General features: G+C 49.6%; 1 protein-coding gene across 2 annotated transcripts in view; it reads left to right on the forward strand.

The window, feature by feature from the left end:
- Window positions 1-753: 753 nt before the first annotated feature.
- Window positions 754-18,244, forward strand: part of RBM19 (RNA binding motif protein 19) — a 55,258-nt gene continuing 37,767 nt past the window's right edge. The window contains exons 1-21 of one of the 2 annotated variants that reach the window (XM_058036848.1): window positions 754-874; window positions 1,509-1,691; window positions 2,469-2,591; window positions 3,356-3,394; window positions 4,328-4,541; window positions 5,631-5,887; window positions 6,337-6,411; window positions 6,651-6,729; window positions 7,375-7,446; window positions 8,374-8,574; window positions 9,043-9,173; window positions 9,499-9,620; window positions 10,323-10,419; window positions 10,830-10,940; window positions 11,763-11,963; window positions 12,466-12,583; window positions 12,813-12,955; window positions 13,929-13,989; window positions 15,261-15,340; window positions 15,731-15,786; window positions 17,622-17,738. In XM_058036848.1, coding sequence (XP_057892831.1) covers window positions 839-874; window positions 1,509-1,691; window positions 2,469-2,591; window positions 3,356-3,394; window positions 4,328-4,541; window positions 5,631-5,887; window positions 6,337-6,411; window positions 6,651-6,729; window positions 7,375-7,446; window positions 8,374-8,574; window positions 9,043-9,173; window positions 9,499-9,620; window positions 10,323-10,419; window positions 10,830-10,940; window positions 11,763-11,963; window positions 12,466-12,583; window positions 12,813-12,955; window positions 13,929-13,989; window positions 15,261-15,340; window positions 15,731-15,786; window positions 17,622-17,738 — 2,516 coding nt within the window. In that variant the 5' untranslated portion in view covers window positions 754-838. The remainder of the gene's footprint in view (window positions 875-1,508; window positions 1,692-2,468; window positions 2,592-3,355; window positions 3,395-4,327; window positions 4,542-5,630; window positions 5,888-6,336; window positions 6,412-6,650; window positions 6,730-7,374; window positions 7,447-8,373; window positions 8,575-9,042; window positions 9,174-9,498; window positions 9,621-10,322; window positions 10,420-10,829; window positions 10,941-11,762; window positions 11,964-12,465; window positions 12,584-12,812; window positions 12,956-13,928; window positions 13,990-15,260; window positions 15,341-15,730; window positions 15,787-17,621; window positions 17,739-18,244) is intronic. The other variant, XM_058036849.1, reaches the window with a different exon arrangement.

Consider the following 18,244-nt stretch of genomic DNA (forward strand, 5'->3'; position numbering starts at 1 on the left):
TCCTGATACCCAACCTAATTGTCCACTAGCACACTGCAGCTGTTCCCTTGGAACACAGCAGACATTGGAGCTGTCCCTCCTGAGGAAGCTGTAGGTGGTGTTCATCCTGCAGTGTTCAGCAACCCTCCAGGGATTGCTTTATGCCATGACTTTTGCTCTCTTTGATCCTTTGGAGCTGTCACAGCACAGCATCCTCTGGCTGTGGGGTTATTTAGCCATTCCTTGGAGAGAATCTTTATTCACAGAATCACAGAATGGTTTGGATTTGAAGGGACCTTAAAGCTCATCTCACTCCATCCCCTGCCATGGCAGGGACACCTTCCACTATCCCAGGCTGCTCCAAGGCCCTCCAACCTGACACCTTGAATACATCCAGAGATCCAGAGTTTCCCTGGACTAGACCCTCTGTCCCCCCTTCCACATGACTTTTAGGGATGACATCGATGCTCTCTCTCTGCGCCATCCCCCTGCAAACTCAGCATCTCTGGACCCAGGAGCGGCGGGCGCGGAGCTCCCTCCTGCGGCCCCGCGGAGCAGCGCGGACGGGCCGGGAGGCTGCAGCCCGCTCTGCGGGGAAACCCGGGGGTGCTCACCCCCTCCTCACCCTGCCCACCTCCCCTCCCCGCCCATTCCGGTCCCCGGTGCCCCATGGATGCTCTCGCCGCCCCCAGCCCTGCAGGCCCCGTTGCTAAGGGGCCGTTGCTAAGGACCAACATCCGGGTCCCAGCGTGCGCATGCGCGGTGCCGCCCGCAGACCACGTGATCAGGAGAATATGGCGGCGCCCATGGGGCGGCGTGCGCGGCGCTGAGCGCTCCTTCTTTGGCGTCTGTCGCTGCCATGTCGCGACTCATCGTGAAGAATCTCCCCAATGGGGTGAGGCTCTGTGCGGTGCCGGGGCCTGGGATGAGTCTGAGGGCGCTGCGGGGTGAGCGGGATGCGGGGCAGGGAGAGGCACCGGGAGGGGAGCGTGTGGTGGGGATGGGGGAGAGAGGGTCTGAAGTGGTGGGAGGATGAGGTTTTGGAGTGGGAACGGCCAGATGTCCCGGGGGAAGGGGCTATGAGGTCGCGGTCGGTGCGGGGATGCGGGACATGGGGACACTTCGGGGGGAGGATGGTGGGAGAGCTCCTGGAGGGGTCAGGAAGGGGCAGGAAGCAGCGTGAGGGGCACGGGCTGGCAGGTGGCAGCCCCTCAGGGTGGGCAGTGGATCGCTGTGGTCGCTGTGCCCCTCTCGCTGCCCGGGGTTGGGTGCCGGTGCCCTCGGTGCTGCTGTGCCCGGCACGATCCCGCCCTGTTCCTGTGCCCGGCAGGATCCCGCGTGTTCCCCATCCCCACGCGTGGATTCGGGGGGACATGAACGGGTTTGGGGGCTGAAGCGGGGATTTAGCTCACAATGAGCTTCCTGCAGCCTTTCAGGAGCCCTTTGAGACAGAATGTGTTGGGTTGGACTCGTCCTCAGAGGCTCCCTGGGGCTGATTTCCCTTTGTGCTTCCCTCCCTCCTTTCCCAGATGAAGGAGGAGCGTTTCAGGAAGCTCTTTGCTGCCTTTGGCACGCTCACTGACTGCTGCCTCAAGTACACCAAGGATGGAAAGTTCCGGAAATTCGGCTTCATTGGCTACAAGTCTGAGGATGAGGCTCAAACTGCCCTGAACCACTTCAACAAAAGCTTCATTGACACTTCCAGAGTCACAGTGAGCTATCTCCAGGAATAAATCCTTGGAATTCCTAAGGAATGGGATCTCAGGGAGGGTGGGCAGGCCCTGGCACAGGGTGCCCAGAGCAGCTGTTGCTGCCCCTGCATCCCTGGCAGTGCCCAAGGCCAGGCTGGATGGGGGTGGGAGCACCTGGCATGGTGGAAGGTGTCCCTGCCATGGCAGGGGTGGCACTTTAAGTCCCCTTGCCATCCTGGGATGGTGTGCCTGTGCACTCCTGCCTCTCTCATGGTGACTGAATTTATAGCTCTATGCTTTTAAAAGCTCTTCCTGCACCCTCCCTTATTACCATGCCTGAGTAGGTCGCAGCTGGTGATAGAGAGATGGTGAATCTTGTTTCTTGATCAGAAGGCTGATTTATTAAGATATTATATATAATACATTATGACTATACTAATAGAATATAGAGAGAGGTTTGCAGAGCTGCTAGCTAAGCTAAGAATAGATAGAAAGAATCTATAACAAAGTTGTGTTCAAGGACTCAGTCCCCTAGCTTGCACTGGTGATTGGCCCTTAATTATAAACATAGGAAATGAGCCAATCAAGGTGTTCCTGTTGCATTCCACAGCATCTGATAATAATTGTTTACCTTGTCTTCTGGAGCCTCTGGCCTCCCGAAGACACAGAAATCCGAAAGAAAGCATTTCTGTGGAGAAATGTCTGTGACACCCCCTCCATCCCACCGGGGTTTCAGTAACTCCTGAGTGAAACCACCCAGCAATTACAGCCCTGTGTTTAATTACATTCTCATTCCAGGTGGAGCTGTGCAAGTCCTTTGGTGACCCCACGAAACCCAAAGCCTGGAGCAAGCACTCTCAGAAGGCCCCTGCCCCAGAGAAGCAGAGCAAGGAGCCCTTGGCAAGTTCAGGCACAAAGAAGGTGAGTCCTGCCTTGTTGTGGTGTGCTGTAATGTCCCATTTTGGCCTTCCAGGTCATTCCCCCAGGTGTGCCTGTGCCTCTCTCCCTTCCCCCTTGCCCCTGTGCTGAGTGAGTCCTGTCAATCAGGCTGAACATTCCAGCAAGGCATCTGTGGTTGGTCAAGTTCAAAGGATGCCCCTATGCCCAGAGGTCATTGGCCTGTCTGGGTGTCATCTTCCCCTGAGACCCTGCCCCTCTCACCTGGTTGGTGGCTCACCTGTACCTCCCCTCCCCCTGTCCCTGAGCTTAAAAAGGTGATCAGACCATGTGGCCAGGATTCTGCTGGAGCAGTTCCTCACGTTCAGACCTCTGTAACCATGGAATAAACCTCTGGACATTAAACCCTCCAGCAGAATCCATCCTTTTTCTCTTCACCATCGCCTGAAGCTACTCCTCCTGAGGTAAACGGGGTTCCTAACAAGCCTGGACTTGTTCAGTGCCCAGCTGCAATCTCCAGCAAGCCAAGGTATCTCTGGGGTGATACACTGCAGTTGCTGCCTTTGGCCCAGCAGCGAGGGTCAGACTGGCCCAGGCACAATCTAACTGGGAATACTGGGAGCCTTTTTCCAATACTGCCTGACCCCTGTGTGCCAGTGTGGGCAAGGGCACAGAACTGACAGCAGAGTCCTGGTGTTTTCTGCCTCAGGGTCTCTGTTCCCTGTGCTGTTGGGTTAACTGGATTTGCCTGTGTTTCTAATAAACCTTTCTGGGTGTTTTCCCCCAAGGATAAAAAGAAGAAAGATCCAGTGGATAACTTAAAGGAGGTGAGTTGAGGTTGAGTTGCTGTTCCTGCTGAATAGTTCCTTTCTGTTCTGCTTCCCACGCTGTTCATTCAGGCTGGGACAGCCCAGTTCTGTTGTAAAAAATCAGTTCAACAACCCCAACATGGGGGTTTATGGTCAGCTTCTCCTGTGAGCACACACTGTACCCAGGTCTGCTCTGTTTCAGCAGCTCTGGGGTTTAAACATATCTGAGTTGGATCACATTTAACTTTCCTCCTTTTTGTTTTCTGTTTCCTCCTTTTTTTTGTTGTGTTTCCTCCTTTTTGTTTTGTGTTTCCTCCTTTTTGTTTTGTGTTTCCTCCTTTTTTTTGTTGTGTTTCCTCCTTTTTTTCGTGTTTCCTCCTTTTTTTTCTGTTTCCTCCTTTTTTTTTTGTGTTTCCTCCTTTTTTTGTTTCCTCCTTTTTTTGTGTTTCCTCCTTTTTTTTGTGTTTACTCCTTTTTTTTTGTGTTTCTACCTTTTTTTTGTTTCCTTTTTTTTTGTTTTTCCTCCTTTTTTTGTTTCCTCCTCCTTTTTTTATTGTGTTTCCTCCTCCTTTTTTTTGTGTTTCCTCCTTTTTTTTGCGTTTCGTCCTTTTTTTTTTTGCGTTTCCTCCTCCTTTTTTTGTGTTTCCTCCTTTTTTTTTGCGTTTCCTCCTTTTTTCCTTTTTTCTCCTTTCTTTTCTCTTTTTATTTTTCCTCCCTCCTTTTTCCTTCTCTCTTTTTTGTTTTGTTTTCTTCTCTAAAATACTTTCTAAACACCAATTATAAAAAAGAATAGGAATGAGACACCTTGAGAACATTTTAATCACCTTGTCAGTGAAAACTGATCTCCCCTTAAGGGATTTTTGGTTTTACACTGCTGGAAATGAGGTGATATCTTGGATTCAGATTCACTATGAGTCTCTGTTCACAGCTTGTCTTTTTTTTCCCCCTCAGCTGAAGGAAGATAAAACATTCCAGGAGTTCTTGGTGGTTCACCAGAAGAGGTCCCAGGTGGCCACCTGGGCCAATGACACTTTGGCAGAGGAGCCCAAGAAGGGAAAATCAGCCACAGCAGCAGCATCTGATTACCTGAACTTTGATTCAGATGAGTCTGAGGAGCTGAGTGAGGGTGGGGATGAACCCTCTGAAGATGAGGAGGAAGTCAAAGGTACCTGAGGGAGCTGTCACCCTTTGCTTGTGTCCTGTCACAGGGAGGGACAGCGTTGGACTCAGTGCCACCAGGAGGGCTGGCTCTCACCTTTCTGTGCTGGGAATGCCTGGGTGTCTCCCCAAATTTGGGGAAATGCAGTGTCTGATATCTTGGGGTGCCATTTATGCTTTCCCTGTGTCAGTAACAGGACAGACATTTGCAGCTTTCCTTGAAGTGTTTTCCTTCTTGCAGCCCTTTCATCTCCAGGATTTTCAGGGCTGGAGGTGGTTTTGGTGCTTTAGGAACCTGTGGGTGGCTGGGAACCCATCTGGTGTCCCTTTGATGGATGTTTCTGGAAATTGGGCCTGCCAAGGTTGAGGGGAAGGGACAAGGTTCAGTGTCTTGGCTCCAGAGAGCAAATCTGGAGCAGTGGCTTCATTCTGAAGACTCACAGCCTGGTGTGTGGAATTTAGGGTGCAGTGTCCCTGCTCCCACAGAGGGAGAAAGAGAACCTTGAGTGTGTTTAATTTGGAGGCAGAAGAGGGAAACTTCAAATTTACAAAGTTTGGGGTGGATCTGAAGGGTTCACCTCTAACCTGCAGGAAGCCTCCTGCCAAGCAGGCTCACCTAATCACACCAGGAAATAAAGATTTTTTTATCTCCCTCCCTCCTTCCCTCCATGGCATTTCCTTATCTGTTCTGGTGGAGTGGGTGATGTTTTCCCTCCTGCCCCTCATCTCTCCTTGGGTAACTCAAATCCAGGTGTGATTGTGTCCTTTTCCCTGTAAAACCAAACACTTCAAATCCTTCTCTGAGGCCTGCTTGGGGTATTTAGTTAAAATTGTGACAAAATACTTCATCCCGGAGTACCTCAAACCCCTTTCTACCTAAAACCTTTCGCGTTTTATACATGAACTGTTGCTTTGAAGTCCAGGCTGTCAGTCTGGCAGTGCCAAGATGAAATTGCTCTGCTGTTTTCCCATGGAAAAGGTGGAGGATAAGGAGGTGATGGCCATGATTGTGTCAGTTCTTAGCTTTTTCCTGGCCTGGAGGGAGAGCAGCAGCATCTGTGTGAATAAAACTTCTCTGCTCTCTCCTCTCTGCCAGGAAAGAAAGAAGGGAAGAAGGCAGCTACCAGCAAAGACCTCTCAGATATGGATTACCTGAAATCTAAAGTGGTGGAGGATTCTTCCTCCTCATCCAGTACAGAGGAAGAAACAGAGACTGAGGAAGAGGAGGAAAGTGAGGCTGAGGAGGATTCAGGCATTGCAGAAACACACACAGAGAAAAAGGGGAAGCCAAAAGCCAAACAAACAGAGCCAAAAACACCAGTGGGGAAGAAGAAAAAAGGATCCACACCAGAGGTACAGCTGGGTTAGATTTGTCTTCTTTGAACAGCAGCTTTGTGGATAGCAGGTGTCTGTCAGTCCTGCAGAATGAGCTGACAGCCTGACAAGGCTGCAGGCCCCACTGGGTACCAGCTCTCTTGCTTGGTGTGACCCATTTACAAATTTCACTGAATCCCCTCAGGGCTGACTAAATTCCCAAAGATGGGGCTTCCAGATAAGTGCTGCTGGTGCCCTTCTCAGAGGCTTTTTTCCAGGAAATGCTGCCCTGGAAAAGCAGAACTCAGCTTTTCATGGCAGTGCTCCTTCAGCTGGCGCCTCCTGCCCCAGGCTGCTGCAGCTGTGCAATCTCCTGATATTCCCTGCCACTCTTCAGCCTCCTGTTTGTTGGCCAAGCCCAGCTGGTTGTGCTGTGATTTCTGTTCTTTCATTCAGCTTTTTCTCCCTTTTTTTCCTCCTCTGTGCAGAGCCAGGCCAGCTCAGGGGAAGCCAGCACTGCATTCACAGTGAAACTCCGTGGGGCTCCCTCCAACATCACTGAGGCAAGTTTGCTTTCCCAGCTGGAGAAGGGGGACTCAGGGGTGTCTCAGAATGTACCTCTACAAGATATTTGCAGAAATTTTTCACTTCTCAATCCTTTGAGGGCTTTGTGGGTGATCAGGGCAACTTCTGAAGTGTCTTTGTGCAGAGATCTGAGTGCTTTATTTATAAAAACTTAAGCCTGCAACTTGCTGCTTCCTGTATCTGAGAATTATTCAAACAATTCTGATTCTTCCCACAGCAAAAAATTCGGGAATTTTTCTTCCCTCTGAAGCCAGTGGCAATCAGGATGGGGAAAAAGGGCCAGGGGAAGAATTCAGGTAAGAGCTGTGTGTGGAAGAGGGGTGGGATCTGTGAGTTAGGGGATCTGTTGGTCACCCCTCTGCTCTTTTAGCCTGCATTTCCACATCCCTGGCTCGTGGCCTGATTGTTGGAGACCTTTCTGTGACTTTGCAGCTCTCCTGCCCTACTTGCTGGCCACAGGATGCCCTGGGCAGGGGAATGTTGGCTGTGCTCCCTTTGGAGTAGCAGCAGGAGCTTTTTTTTATTGAGTTACATCCAAAACTTTATTCTAAACACCCCTACCCCATGCCAAGGAAAAGCCTGTTCCCCTGGGATAGCTGCAGCAGCCCAGGGCACTGTGCTGATTTGTGGGAGCAGGTCCTTGGAGCTTTGCTGTGTGCAGAGGTACTGCCTTCAGTTTTCACCTTTTATTTGCTCTCAGAGGCACCTGTGAAAGCCTCCTCCAGCTGCCAAGTAAAGTTTTTGTGATTTTTATATAAAGAATAAGCTTTGAAAAGGCAGTCTGACATAATTTCCAGGCTGGATTGAAACTTTCCATGGGAGCTGAATGCTCTGCCTATAGGAATCTATATTAAAGCAAGCCCAATTCACCCTTAATTACCCAATTAGTGGCTGTGTGTGTTCCCCACATGATGCTCAGCTGAACCTTCCCTTCCTCCAAGGTTACATCTTTGTTGACTTGAAGAGTGAAGCAGAAATGCAAAGGGCCTTGAAGCGGAAAAAAGAATTCCTGGGTAAGGGCTGTTTGTTCTCCTCCTTGTTCCAGCCTGGGAGCTCAGCTGCTCGAGTGTTCCCTGCACAAGTGGCTGCTGTGATTGGAGTTTTTCCCAGGCACATGGGGGGGTTTGTTCCTTGGGATAAACCAGGTGGGGTTTTGGGGCTCTTGTGTTTCGCCCTGTGCTTGAGGTGGTTCTTGTTGGGGTAAAACTGACAGTGCTGGAGTGCAGCTTGGTACAGACAGTGCTGCAAGGCTGGGCTGCAGCCCTGGGCTTGGCCTAACCCTCGGAGTAACTCCTGAAATTCTGTTTGCAAATACTGCCTAGGCTGGCACAGACTCTCTGAAAGGAAAGGGGGCTGGGGTTGATACCCTGATTTTTATGAAGACTGATTTTTACAGCTCCCACCTCCCCCTTGTTTTTGAGTCCTGCTTAGAGCCTATGGGGCTGTAATTGTGTCTAACCCTGGGTTCTTTGTGATGCCTTAAGCTTTAGCTTTCACATTATCCAGATTCTGTGCTCCATTAGTTTATAACTCTGAACTTCATATCAAGTGTTAGCAAGTTCTCCTCACAGCTTGGTGAGACAAAATCCTTTTCCAGTTCAGACCCAAAAAGTGTAAACAGCAGCAAATTGAGGAGAGCAATCTGGGAGGATAGGACTTCACAACATAAGGTGTAATTGGACAATTAACCCCAATATGTGAATGGACCAAAACCTATAAAAGTGTGAAACCTCCATGACCCGAGGTTGGAGCCTTGGCCAGGCTCTTGTACACCCCAAGGTGTATCCTTTGGAGGCCTTTTAAATAAATACCTGCTTTATTCCTTTAACACTGCCTAGCCTGTGTTCTGGGCAGCCTCTCAAGGCATCATTTGCATGTGGGTGCTGTTTGCTCCTGGCCTTGGGAAGCATCCAGGATCCCTCTGTGTTCTTTGGGGTCAGGTGGGCGCTGTGTGGAGGTGTCCCAGTGCAGGAACACCCCAAAAGAAACTGCTCCAGCAAAACCTGAGCACCAGCCCTGGCAGAGGACCCTGAGGGATGATGAGGAGGAAGAGGACCTGTCTGAATCAGGGAGGCTCTTTGTCAGGAATCTGCCTTTCACCAGCACTGAGGAGGACTTGGAGAAGATCTTTTCAAAGTATGGTGAGTGTTTGCCACGGGATGGACAGAGCTTGGACATTGCCCAGCTCCCACATCTTTTATTTTCTGGTGTGATTGTGAGCCTGTTTGGCAGGAGGCTCCCTGCAGGTTAGAGGTGAACCCTTCAGATTCACTTGACATCCCAAACTTGGGGTGTAAATTTGAAGTTTCCCCTCTTTTACCTCCAAATTAAAGGCATTCAAAGTTCTCTTGGCATCCTGGGGCAGAGAGGGTGAGGCTGTGGATGTGTTTGTCCCTGACTGAAGGTGAAGGCAGCTGCTCAGAGCTTGCCTGGTTTGTGTCACCTGTCAGACCTTGGGCTGCTTGTCCTGGGCCCTCCTTGTCCCTCTGCAGCTCCTGGCCCAGGCTGGTGTCTCCCCACCCATCCAGAGCTGCTCCCCTCATCCCTGATTGTGTCTGGGAGGTGCCCGTTCAGGGACATCTGTGACCACTGAGCCTTGCCTCCTGCAGGACCCCTGTCAGAGATCCACTTCCCCATTGACAAACTCACCAAGAAACCCAAAGGATTTGCCTTCATCACCTACATGATCCCTGAGCATGCTGTGAAGGCCCTGGCAGAGCTGGATGGGCAGGTGTTCCAGGTACAGCTCTGATGCTTTTCCTCTGCTTTGGACTGCAGCTGGTGGGGTTGTAGCTGAGTTTGCTTCTGGGCTTTGTTAAAAAGGGTTTGAGGCTTTCCTGCAGGTTCTTTTGGTAGAGCAGCTTGGTTTGAGCAGCTTTCAGACACCAAAATCCTGGTAGAGGTGGGGAAGGAGCTCTGAGTCTGTCTCAGAGCCACTTTGACTTGCAGTGGTGGCTCCTTTGGGAAGGAAAATTCCCTCCTTCCAGTGACTGGGAAAGATGCCAGGAAATTTCCTCCATGTGGATTAGTCCAGAGCTGCTGGACCTCTCCTTCCTGTCTTGCAGGGCAGAATGATGCATCTTCTACCCTCCACCATCAAAAAGGAAAAAGTGGAAGATGGAGATGCAGAAGAATCTTCCTCCTACAAAAAGAGCAAAGAGGCCAAGGACAAAGCCAACAGTGCCAGGTATTACACAAGCTGCCAGATTCCCAGGAATGCATGTGGGATCTTGACAGGGGTGCAGAGATTCCCAGAGCTGGTGAAGCATTTGCTGTGCAGCTCTGTTTCCTTTCTCTCTCACGTCCCCAGCCCCTCTGCCCTCAAAGCTGCAGTAGCTCAGTGAGCAGCAGGAATTGAGAAGTTTGAATGGCTTTGGTGGGAGTTCCTTCTCTAATAAGAGTTAGTCTGGTTCTGTAATTTCTGTAATTCTTCAGGGAGGTGGTTTCAGATCAGCTGAACCTTTCTCCTCTGCTTGGCCACCTGTAATTGTAATTGTAGAGGCTTTTTCTTGCTGTGTGACAAATCAGTTGAAAGAAGTGGCTGATATTTTCTGTCTTGAAGGGAGAAGGGTGCAAAGGGAATTGCAAGCAAGGGGTTTGCATGGTTTAGGAAACCAGATGGAAAGGTGTGTTCCTGTGAGGCAGAGCCTGAACTTCAGCTGCAGAGCTGTGGCCAGTGAGGTGTGGGGAAGCAGAGCTCACTGCCTGCACAGCTTCTCTTTGCTCTCCAGTCACATCTTCCTCATCCTGTCCCTTCCCTAGGGATCTTCCACCCTTCTTTCCCTCTCCCTTCACCCTGCCTGCTCGTGCTGGTGCTCAGAGCTGTTTTATCCCAGGATTATTGGCTGGAGGGGCCATGACTGACCCTGGCTGTGTTTTCTCTTGGCAGCTCCCACAACTGGAACGCTCTGTTCGTGGGGACAAATGCTGTGGCTGATGCTATGGCCCACAAGTACAATGCTGCCAAAAGCCAAGTGCTGGATGCTGTGAGTTGGGTTGGGATGGATCAGCTGGGCTGGGACATCATTTTCCTGCCTGTTTCTTTGTGGCCAGGGACTTGTCTTGCACAGGAAAAGCCTCTGTGCATCCATGGGCACCACACAGGCTGTGGGGTCTGAGCCTATTGATCCCTTGGTCCCCAACCTTCCTTCCCACTCTGCTTTCCTGTGGCTGAAGTTTGCATTTCCACATAACTAGAAGTGGTGAAAATTAACACCCTAAAGCTCAGATCCTTCCTGGAAATTCCATTTTACTCTGGGACGCGTTTGAATTCCAACAGCACAATTTATTTCCAGCAGCTGCAGAGGAGCTGGAGCATTTTACCCTCCAGCTGCCTGCCACATTCCCTTTTGCATGTGCCTCTGAGAGCAGCGGGTGACTGAATTCTTGCCTGCAGGAGAGCAGAGACAGCGTGGCAGTGAGAGTGGCTCTGGGAGAAACGGAGCTGGTGCAGGAAATCCGCCGGTTCCTCGTGGAAAACGGAGTCAGCCTGGATTCCTTCAGCCAGGTGAGAGGCACCAGTGGGGATCCACCTCTTCTAGTCCTGGTGTTCTCAGCTCTCCTGGAAATTGGTAACTAAATCCTCAGCATCTTGCAGGATTGAACCCTCCCTGATGAGTTTGGAAATTATTGTATTTGCTGGGGTGCCCCGTGGCAGGGAGGAATGATGCATCTGACTCCATGTTCTCAGAAGGCTCATTTATTATTTTATAACACTATATTATATTAAAAAATACTAAAGTAACTAACTAAAGAATACACAAAGGATGCTTACTGAATGCTAAAAAGATAATAATGAAAACTTGTGACTCTTTCCAGAGTCTGGACACAGCTTGACCCTGATTGGTCATTAAGTCAAAACAATTCACATGAAACCAATGAAACAATCTCCAAACACATTCCACATGGGCACAACACAGGAGAAGCAAATGAGATAAGAATTGTTTTCCTTTTCTCTGAGGCTTCTCAGCTTCCCAGGAGAAAAACCTGGGCAAAGGGATTTTTCAGAAAATGTGAATGTGACAGGAAATGTATCCATTTGAAAAGGCAGTGGCTCTCAGGATGGGTGAAATCCATGATCTGATGGCATGAGGATGGTGGGCAGGGAAGGAGCCCTGTGGATCTGCAGCTGACACCTCCATCCATGAGATGTGGATTTTCCAGGGAGTGTTTCCTACATGCCTGTCAGTCCTGTTGGATCTGGGGAGAGGCGTGACACAGAGAGAGGGAGAGCACAGCCTTGGAGATCTGAAATCTCCAGTTAGAAAACTGTTGGATTTTCTCTCTTCCATGCCATATTCTTTCTTTCTTTCCCTGCTGGCTGTGCCAGGCTGCTGGTGAGAGGAGCAGGACAGTGATCCTGGTGAAGAACCTGCCAGCTGGCACGAGTGCCCTGGAGCTGGAGGAGCTCTTTGGGCAGCACGGGGACCTGGGCCGGGTGCTGCTGCCAGAGGGAGGCATCACAGCCATCGTGGAGTTCCTGGAGCCCACAGAGGCCAAGCAAGCCTTCACCAGGCTGGCCTACTCCAAGGTGAGGGCACTGCCTGGGGAGGGGGGGTCTTGGTGAGATGGGGAGCTGCAGGAGGGCTCACTCTCAGTGTGGGGGGCACAGGGAGTAATGGGAAGGTGTTATCCCAGAGACACTGATGCTCCAAGCTGTGTCCTTTGCCCTGCCTGGTACAGCAGAGCAGGGCTCAGCCTGCAGAGGATGCTGGAGAAGGGGCTGTGACACAGCTGGAGGGTTTCCTTTTCCTTTCTCAGTCTGGGAGTGACCCATGGCAGGCTCTGGTCCTGTAAGGCTGGATCCTTCTGTGACAGAGGGTTTAGGCTCTGGTCCTGTAAAGCTGGATCCTTACCTGACAGAGAGTTTAGACTGCAGTCTTGTAAGGCTGGATCCTTACCTGACAGAGTTTAGCCCCTTGCAAAGGTTATTCAGCTTTTCCACTGCTGATTTTCATTACAGAGCAAGGTGAAATTGAAGCTGAGAGCAGAGTTTTTCCTTCACTCCTTTCTCTCCTGTCTTCCCTTCACAGTTCCATTCTGTGCCCTTGTATCTGGAGTGGGCTCCAATGGGGGTTTTCCTCAGCCCAACCCCTCAGAAAAAAAAAGCTGGGGTTCCAGGAAAGGAGGGTGAAGCAGGGCTGGTACCAGGTAAGAACTCTGGCTCACTTGCTGGGGTCTCTGTATTTCTCTGGGGTTGTGTCAAGTCCCAGAATGTGTTTTATCTGGGTGACCTCCCACTGTGAGGGCTGATCTTCCCTCCCTGAACACATCACCTTTCTCCCCATCCCAGGGGCTCCCCCGCAGTTTGAGTGGGAAACTCCCCCAAATTTTGGCTTTGTTGCATCTTACAAAGTTGGGTTTATTCTCCTTGGTTCAGGTGAAGCTATAAAAGACTCAGAGGAAGCAGCAGAAGAGGAGGAGGAGGAGGAGGAAGAAGAAGAAGAAGAAGAAAATATTCCTGGTTGTACCTTGTTCATCAAAAACCTGAACTTTGCCACCACAGAAGACACACTGAAGGAGGTGAGCAGTAAGGACACTGTTTAAAGGATTTCAGCTGCAGCCAGTGTGATCTGGTGGGAGATGAGAGAGCACTGGGTTCTGCTGGGGCTGGGAACATCACTCCAGGTGTCAGATAAGACAAATGCATCTGGAGCTGGTTTTGTGGGGTTTAATTCCACCTAGAGACAGGTGGAGGCAGTAGGAAATCTTCTAACAGAAATCTACTAAATCTTCTGATTTGCCATGTTTTCTGTAGTGCTGCTCCTTGGGACAGGCACTGCTGCAGCTCTGCCACTGCCTGGTGTGTGAGAGGCAGTGAATGAATAAATAAATGATGATTTCTGAGTGTGCTTTTCCTCTCAGTTCTGCTGACAGTGTGCTGCCTTGTGCTGCTTCACCTCAATAAGCACTTGGGAGAGAGAGTGGCATTCCTGGAGTTATGTGGGGTGGTAATACCAAAATAAGGAAAAGCAGCTGGAATTTCCACCTCTGGCACTTGTAGCTGTGTAAAATGCCACATTCCATGGCTCAAGCACCCTGTGAGTCCTGCAGAGACTCTGCTCCAGCTGTGGACAGATAAATACCCAGTGCAGCACTGGGACTTGTCCCCTTTTCTTTTTCTGGCTTTACAAGGGAGTCAAATAAATAGTTTTCTACCATCTAGCCCCCATTTTTGGGAAGAGCTGTGTTCTAGGGACAGGCAGCACCCACCCTTAAGGCTTCAACCTGGCTAAAGGCATCTTGCAATCCAGAGTGTTCCTCCAGAGCCACCTCAGATCCCTGCACTTTTTGAGGGGTGGTGGAGGATTTCTGGGAACTCCTGCCTTGATACCTTTCAAACTCTGTGTGTGAGTATTTGTACAGAATAATTTGCTGGGGAGAGGCTCAGCTGCAGTGCTGGGGAGGTGGGGCTGTGTGGCACAGGGCCCTGCTGGCAGTTGAGTTCCAAGCCTGTGACAAAGGGAACTGAATCACGTGTCCAAATTCCTTGCAGACATTCTCCAAAGTGGGAGCCCTGAAGAGCTGCACAATATCCAAGAAGAAAGACAAAGCAGGTACTCTAGATGCTGCTGTTCAATTCCTTCCCTCAGCTGAGCTGAGGGCTCAGGTGTGGCATTGCTTCAGCACTCATCTGGCTGAGCATTTGTGCTCCTGCTGGCAAAATCCTCAGTGCTTCCAGAAGTGTTCCCGTGGAAATGGCTGCAAGCAGCAGCCAAAGCTTCCCCCAGGGTTGGGTCTAGAAGGTTAAAACTCCATTGTGGGATTTGTGGAGATGTGGCCTTCTCTTGAGATCTTGAGATGGGAGAAGCCAAACTCCTTCAGGATCACAGAGGAGAGTGGGATGCAGGCTGACAGGAGCCAGTGCCCTGTGATGATTAAACCCTGCATTATCCTGCAAATATCCTCAAGGATGCCTGGCTGAGAGCTGTGCTGAGTGGGCTGGGTTTGCCTTCTCCCTGCCAGCCCTGAGCCCCCCAGGCTGCAGGGATGAGTGCCTGTGCCTGCTGTTGGCTGCTCTCCCTTCCCAGCGACTTGGATTAAGGGAAACACTGGCTGGAGGGGCTGGGGCTTCTCCCTGCGAGCTGCACAGCTTTGTGGCTTTTCCCCTTGGCAGAGCTTCCTTGTGATGTGATATTTAAAAGCTCAGATCTGCTGGGAGATAAAGAAATGAAGTGAATTCTTCAGTTCTGTGGATCCAAACAGGCAGCGCCAAGTGTGGGCTGATCTTGTAGCACCTGATCCCTTCAGGCACTGGGGGTCATCTCTACACTGTGCCACTGCTGAGGCTCTGAAGTTGAAAATGGGGTGTTGTTTTCTCCCCTCTATTAATTGTCCCTTAATTATGGCTGCTGTGCTAGGCACCACGTTGCTCAGGGGTGTGGTGGGACTGCAGACCTTGGCTGGGCAGGGAGGGGAAGGATGGGGAAGGATGGCTCTCCTTTGTTGTGCAAGTGACAGCTGCTCACCCACTGCAGTTTATGGGATGTCTGTCCCACAACAGGATCTCTTCCCCTGATTGTGACCAGCAGTTGCTTTGCAGTGTTTTGTTTAAGGAAGTTGCACTGAGATGATGCAAAGCAAAACATTGGTTTTGTGTGCAGCGTCTCCTCATCACATCAGCACCAAAACCAGCTGGTCCAGAGCAGAGCCTTGCTCAAAAACTCAGCCAGGGGTGCTCATGAGGTCAGCCATGGACAGGCTGGCCCTTTTCATGGGATATTAAGCTTTTGTCCCCCCAGTTTTGGCAATCAGTGCTTGCTCCTGGTTTGTTTTTATATCCTGTATCATCACTGCTTTCTTACCAAGCCCCTTTCTCTCCTGACAGGCACTTTGCTTTCCATGGGCTTTGGCTTTGTGGAGTACAAGAAGCCAGAGAGTGCCCAGAGAGCCCTGCGCCAGCTCCAGGTGAGCCTGACCCCATGGAGTTCCCTCCAGAGATTTGCTTCAGCCTGGCACTGCCAAATGCCCCTGGGGATGTCAGGGCTGAGGGTTGCACTGCACAGGTGGAGAAGCCTCTAAAATGGGCCAGGCTTTGGAGGGAAGAGGGTTTGTAAAAGGACAGACTGGTGGAGAAGTTTGTTTCTCAGTGCTGATCCAAGGTGGAAATCCCAGAAAATGTGCAAGGATTAAATTTTCATGAGTTTTCCTATCAGGTGCAGACCCAGATATCCCCTCACAGAACAAATACTGATTAATGTTCATTTAGTGCTGCTTTACCTTCTAATTCTTCCATATATTTATTTCTATTAATTATATCTTTTTTTTTTCCTGCTGTTTCTTTGTTTGCACTCCCAGGGCTGCACTGTGGATGACCACAAGCTGGAAGTGAAGCTGTCAGAGAGAGCTGTCAGGTGAGGCTCACCTTTCCCCTCAGTGACATTTCAGCTGCAGTAATCCTTCCCTTCTTCCCTTCTTCCCTTCTTCCCTTCTTCCCTTCTTCCCTTCTTCCCTTCTTCCCTTCTTCCCTTCTTCCCTTCTTCCCTTCTTCCCTTCTTCCCTTCTTCCCTTCTTCCCTTCTTCCCTTCTTCCCTTCTTCCCTTCTTCCCTTCTTCCCTTCTTCCCTTCTTCCCTTCTTCCCTTCTTCCCTTCTTCCCTTCTTCCCTTCTTCCCTTCTTCCCTTCTTCCCTTCTTCCCTTCTTCCCTTCCTCCCTTCCTCCCTTTTTCTTCCCTTCCTCCCTTTTTCTTCCCTTCCTCCCTTTTTCTTCCCTTCCTCCCTTTTTCTTCCCTTCCTCCCTTTTTCTTCCCTTCCTCCCTTTTTCTTCCCTTCCTCCCTTTTTCTTCCCTTCCTCCCTTTTTCTTCCCTTCCTCCCTTTTTCTTCCCTTCCTCCCTTTTTCTTCCCTTCCTCCCTTTTTCTTCCCTTCCTCCCTTTTTCTTCCCTTCCTCCCTTTTTCCCTTTTTCTTCCCTTCCTCCCTTCCTCCCTTTTTCCCTTTTTCTTCCCTTCCTCCCTTCCTCCCTTCCTCCCTTCCTCCCTTCAACATCTGCATCCAGGAGTGCTCCAGCTGTTGAACACATCAGCCTTTGCTCTGCTCTGCTGACTCAGTTTAGCTTGAAAGGGAAAAAAAAAAAGGGGGGGAATGAGCTGAAGTGGGGCCCCAAAAATGAGCCTGAAGTGAGAACCAGGCAGAGTTTTCTTCCCTGCCCAAGGAAAAATCCTGTTTTGGAGTTCCTAGGGGTTTAAAAAGTTCTTGGAAAGAAATCTTCTCTAGGTAATGAAGTATTCTATCTGCTCATCTGAGAAAAAAAGAGCTTAAGAATAATATTCAAATTATTTATCAAATCTGATCAAATCAAGACAAAACCAAATTTCCTGCTTGAAATAAAAGTTTGGATTTAGCTCCTTTGCTTTAGGCAATCAGGCACAGAGGAGAAGGTTACTTGTGGGTGAATTTACTTAGAATTAGGCTCAGTTTTTAGGGATTCCTTCCTAGTTCTTACTCAGCACAGAATATTCTAACTGTAAAGCTGCAAATTAATCCAGGTACTTGAATGTTGGCACCTAAACCTTGTGCTTCAGACACTCTGGAAACCCTACTGGAAGTGATATCTGTTAAATGTCAAAATTTGTTTGAAAATCTGGTTCCTGGGGACCACAAGCAGTCTGACAGCTCCCTGTGTCTGCACTTTGTATTTCAATTCTTTCATAAACCATTTTTATCCAGTTTGATTTTGAAAATCCCTTCAGCAGGTATCCAGACCACAATGGGAAGTGCTTTGCTTTATGAAATAAGCTGCTGCCTTTTGTGTTAGGTGAATTCTGACCTTGTCCAAATGCAATACAATTCCAGAGGTAAAAAAAATTAAATTAATACTCTGTTACAAAATTTCATTGACTGTTTTATAAGCCAGGAAGAAAAATAATTAAAATTAGCTTACATTAAGCTAATTTTAAAAAATATATTCATTAATGCATTCTCCTTACAATTAAAGGGCAAGATTTGGTGACAGATGTGGCAGATTGAGATGAGGACCTCAACTGGAGCAAGATGGGCTATTTCATTTCCAGATGGAGGATTTTAGGGTGTTTGGAATTCGATATTTCTTGGTGTCCTGTGCCACTGGCACAACCCAGGATGCCAGTGTGAGCTGGTTTCTCGATTTTCCACATTCCAAGTCCTGAGGGAGCCACAGTTCAAAGAGACTTTGCTGCTCCCTGCTCTTCACCTGCCCTTCCCGTTGCCTTCCAGGCCTGCTGTGAAATCAGCCAGGAAGAAACAGACTGCTAAGAAGCAGAAAACTTCCAAGATCCTGGTCAGAAACATCCCCTTCCAGGCCACTGTCAAGGAAATCAGGGACCTCTTCAGGTAGGAAAGTGATTTCTGGGGTCTGTGGGTCACTCTGGGGTGGAGCTGCTGTGATTTTCATACGGGGTCTTTCTCACTTTGTGAATATTGTGAATTTTTTCTTGTCTTTGTGGAAGAAAACAGGGATTTTGGGATCACCTCTGTTCTGTGTGTCCTCAGCCTTTTGTGCTGTGATTTAAGCCTTGTTGCATCCTGAAAAATAGACAAAACTTTGTAAAAGGAAAGGCATCTTTGCTGCTCCCAGGAATGTTTTGCTCACTGCCCCAGGCTGTGGTCCCTGCTCTGCTCTTATTTTGCAGGAATTGTTGATTTTTTTGCCTCTGTGGCCTCTGTGGGCTTGTCTTAGCAGAAGTTGGGTGCTTTTGTCACATTTCTGGGCCATTTCTTTCCTTAACCCTTTAAAACCTGCTCAGACCACGCAGCACAAAGCCCCTGGCAGTGATTTTTGTGTTTCCCTGTGTTGATGGAATTGCACCTCCTTTATTTGTGTGAAGATGTGGCTCCTG

Source organism: Melospiza georgiana, chromosome 18 (assembly GCF_028018845.1).
Source record: "Melospiza georgiana isolate bMelGeo1 chromosome 18, bMelGeo1.pri, whole genome shotgun sequence".
NCBI classification, from domain to species: domain Eukaryota; kingdom Metazoa; phylum Chordata; class Aves; order Passeriformes; family Passerellidae; genus Melospiza; species Melospiza georgiana.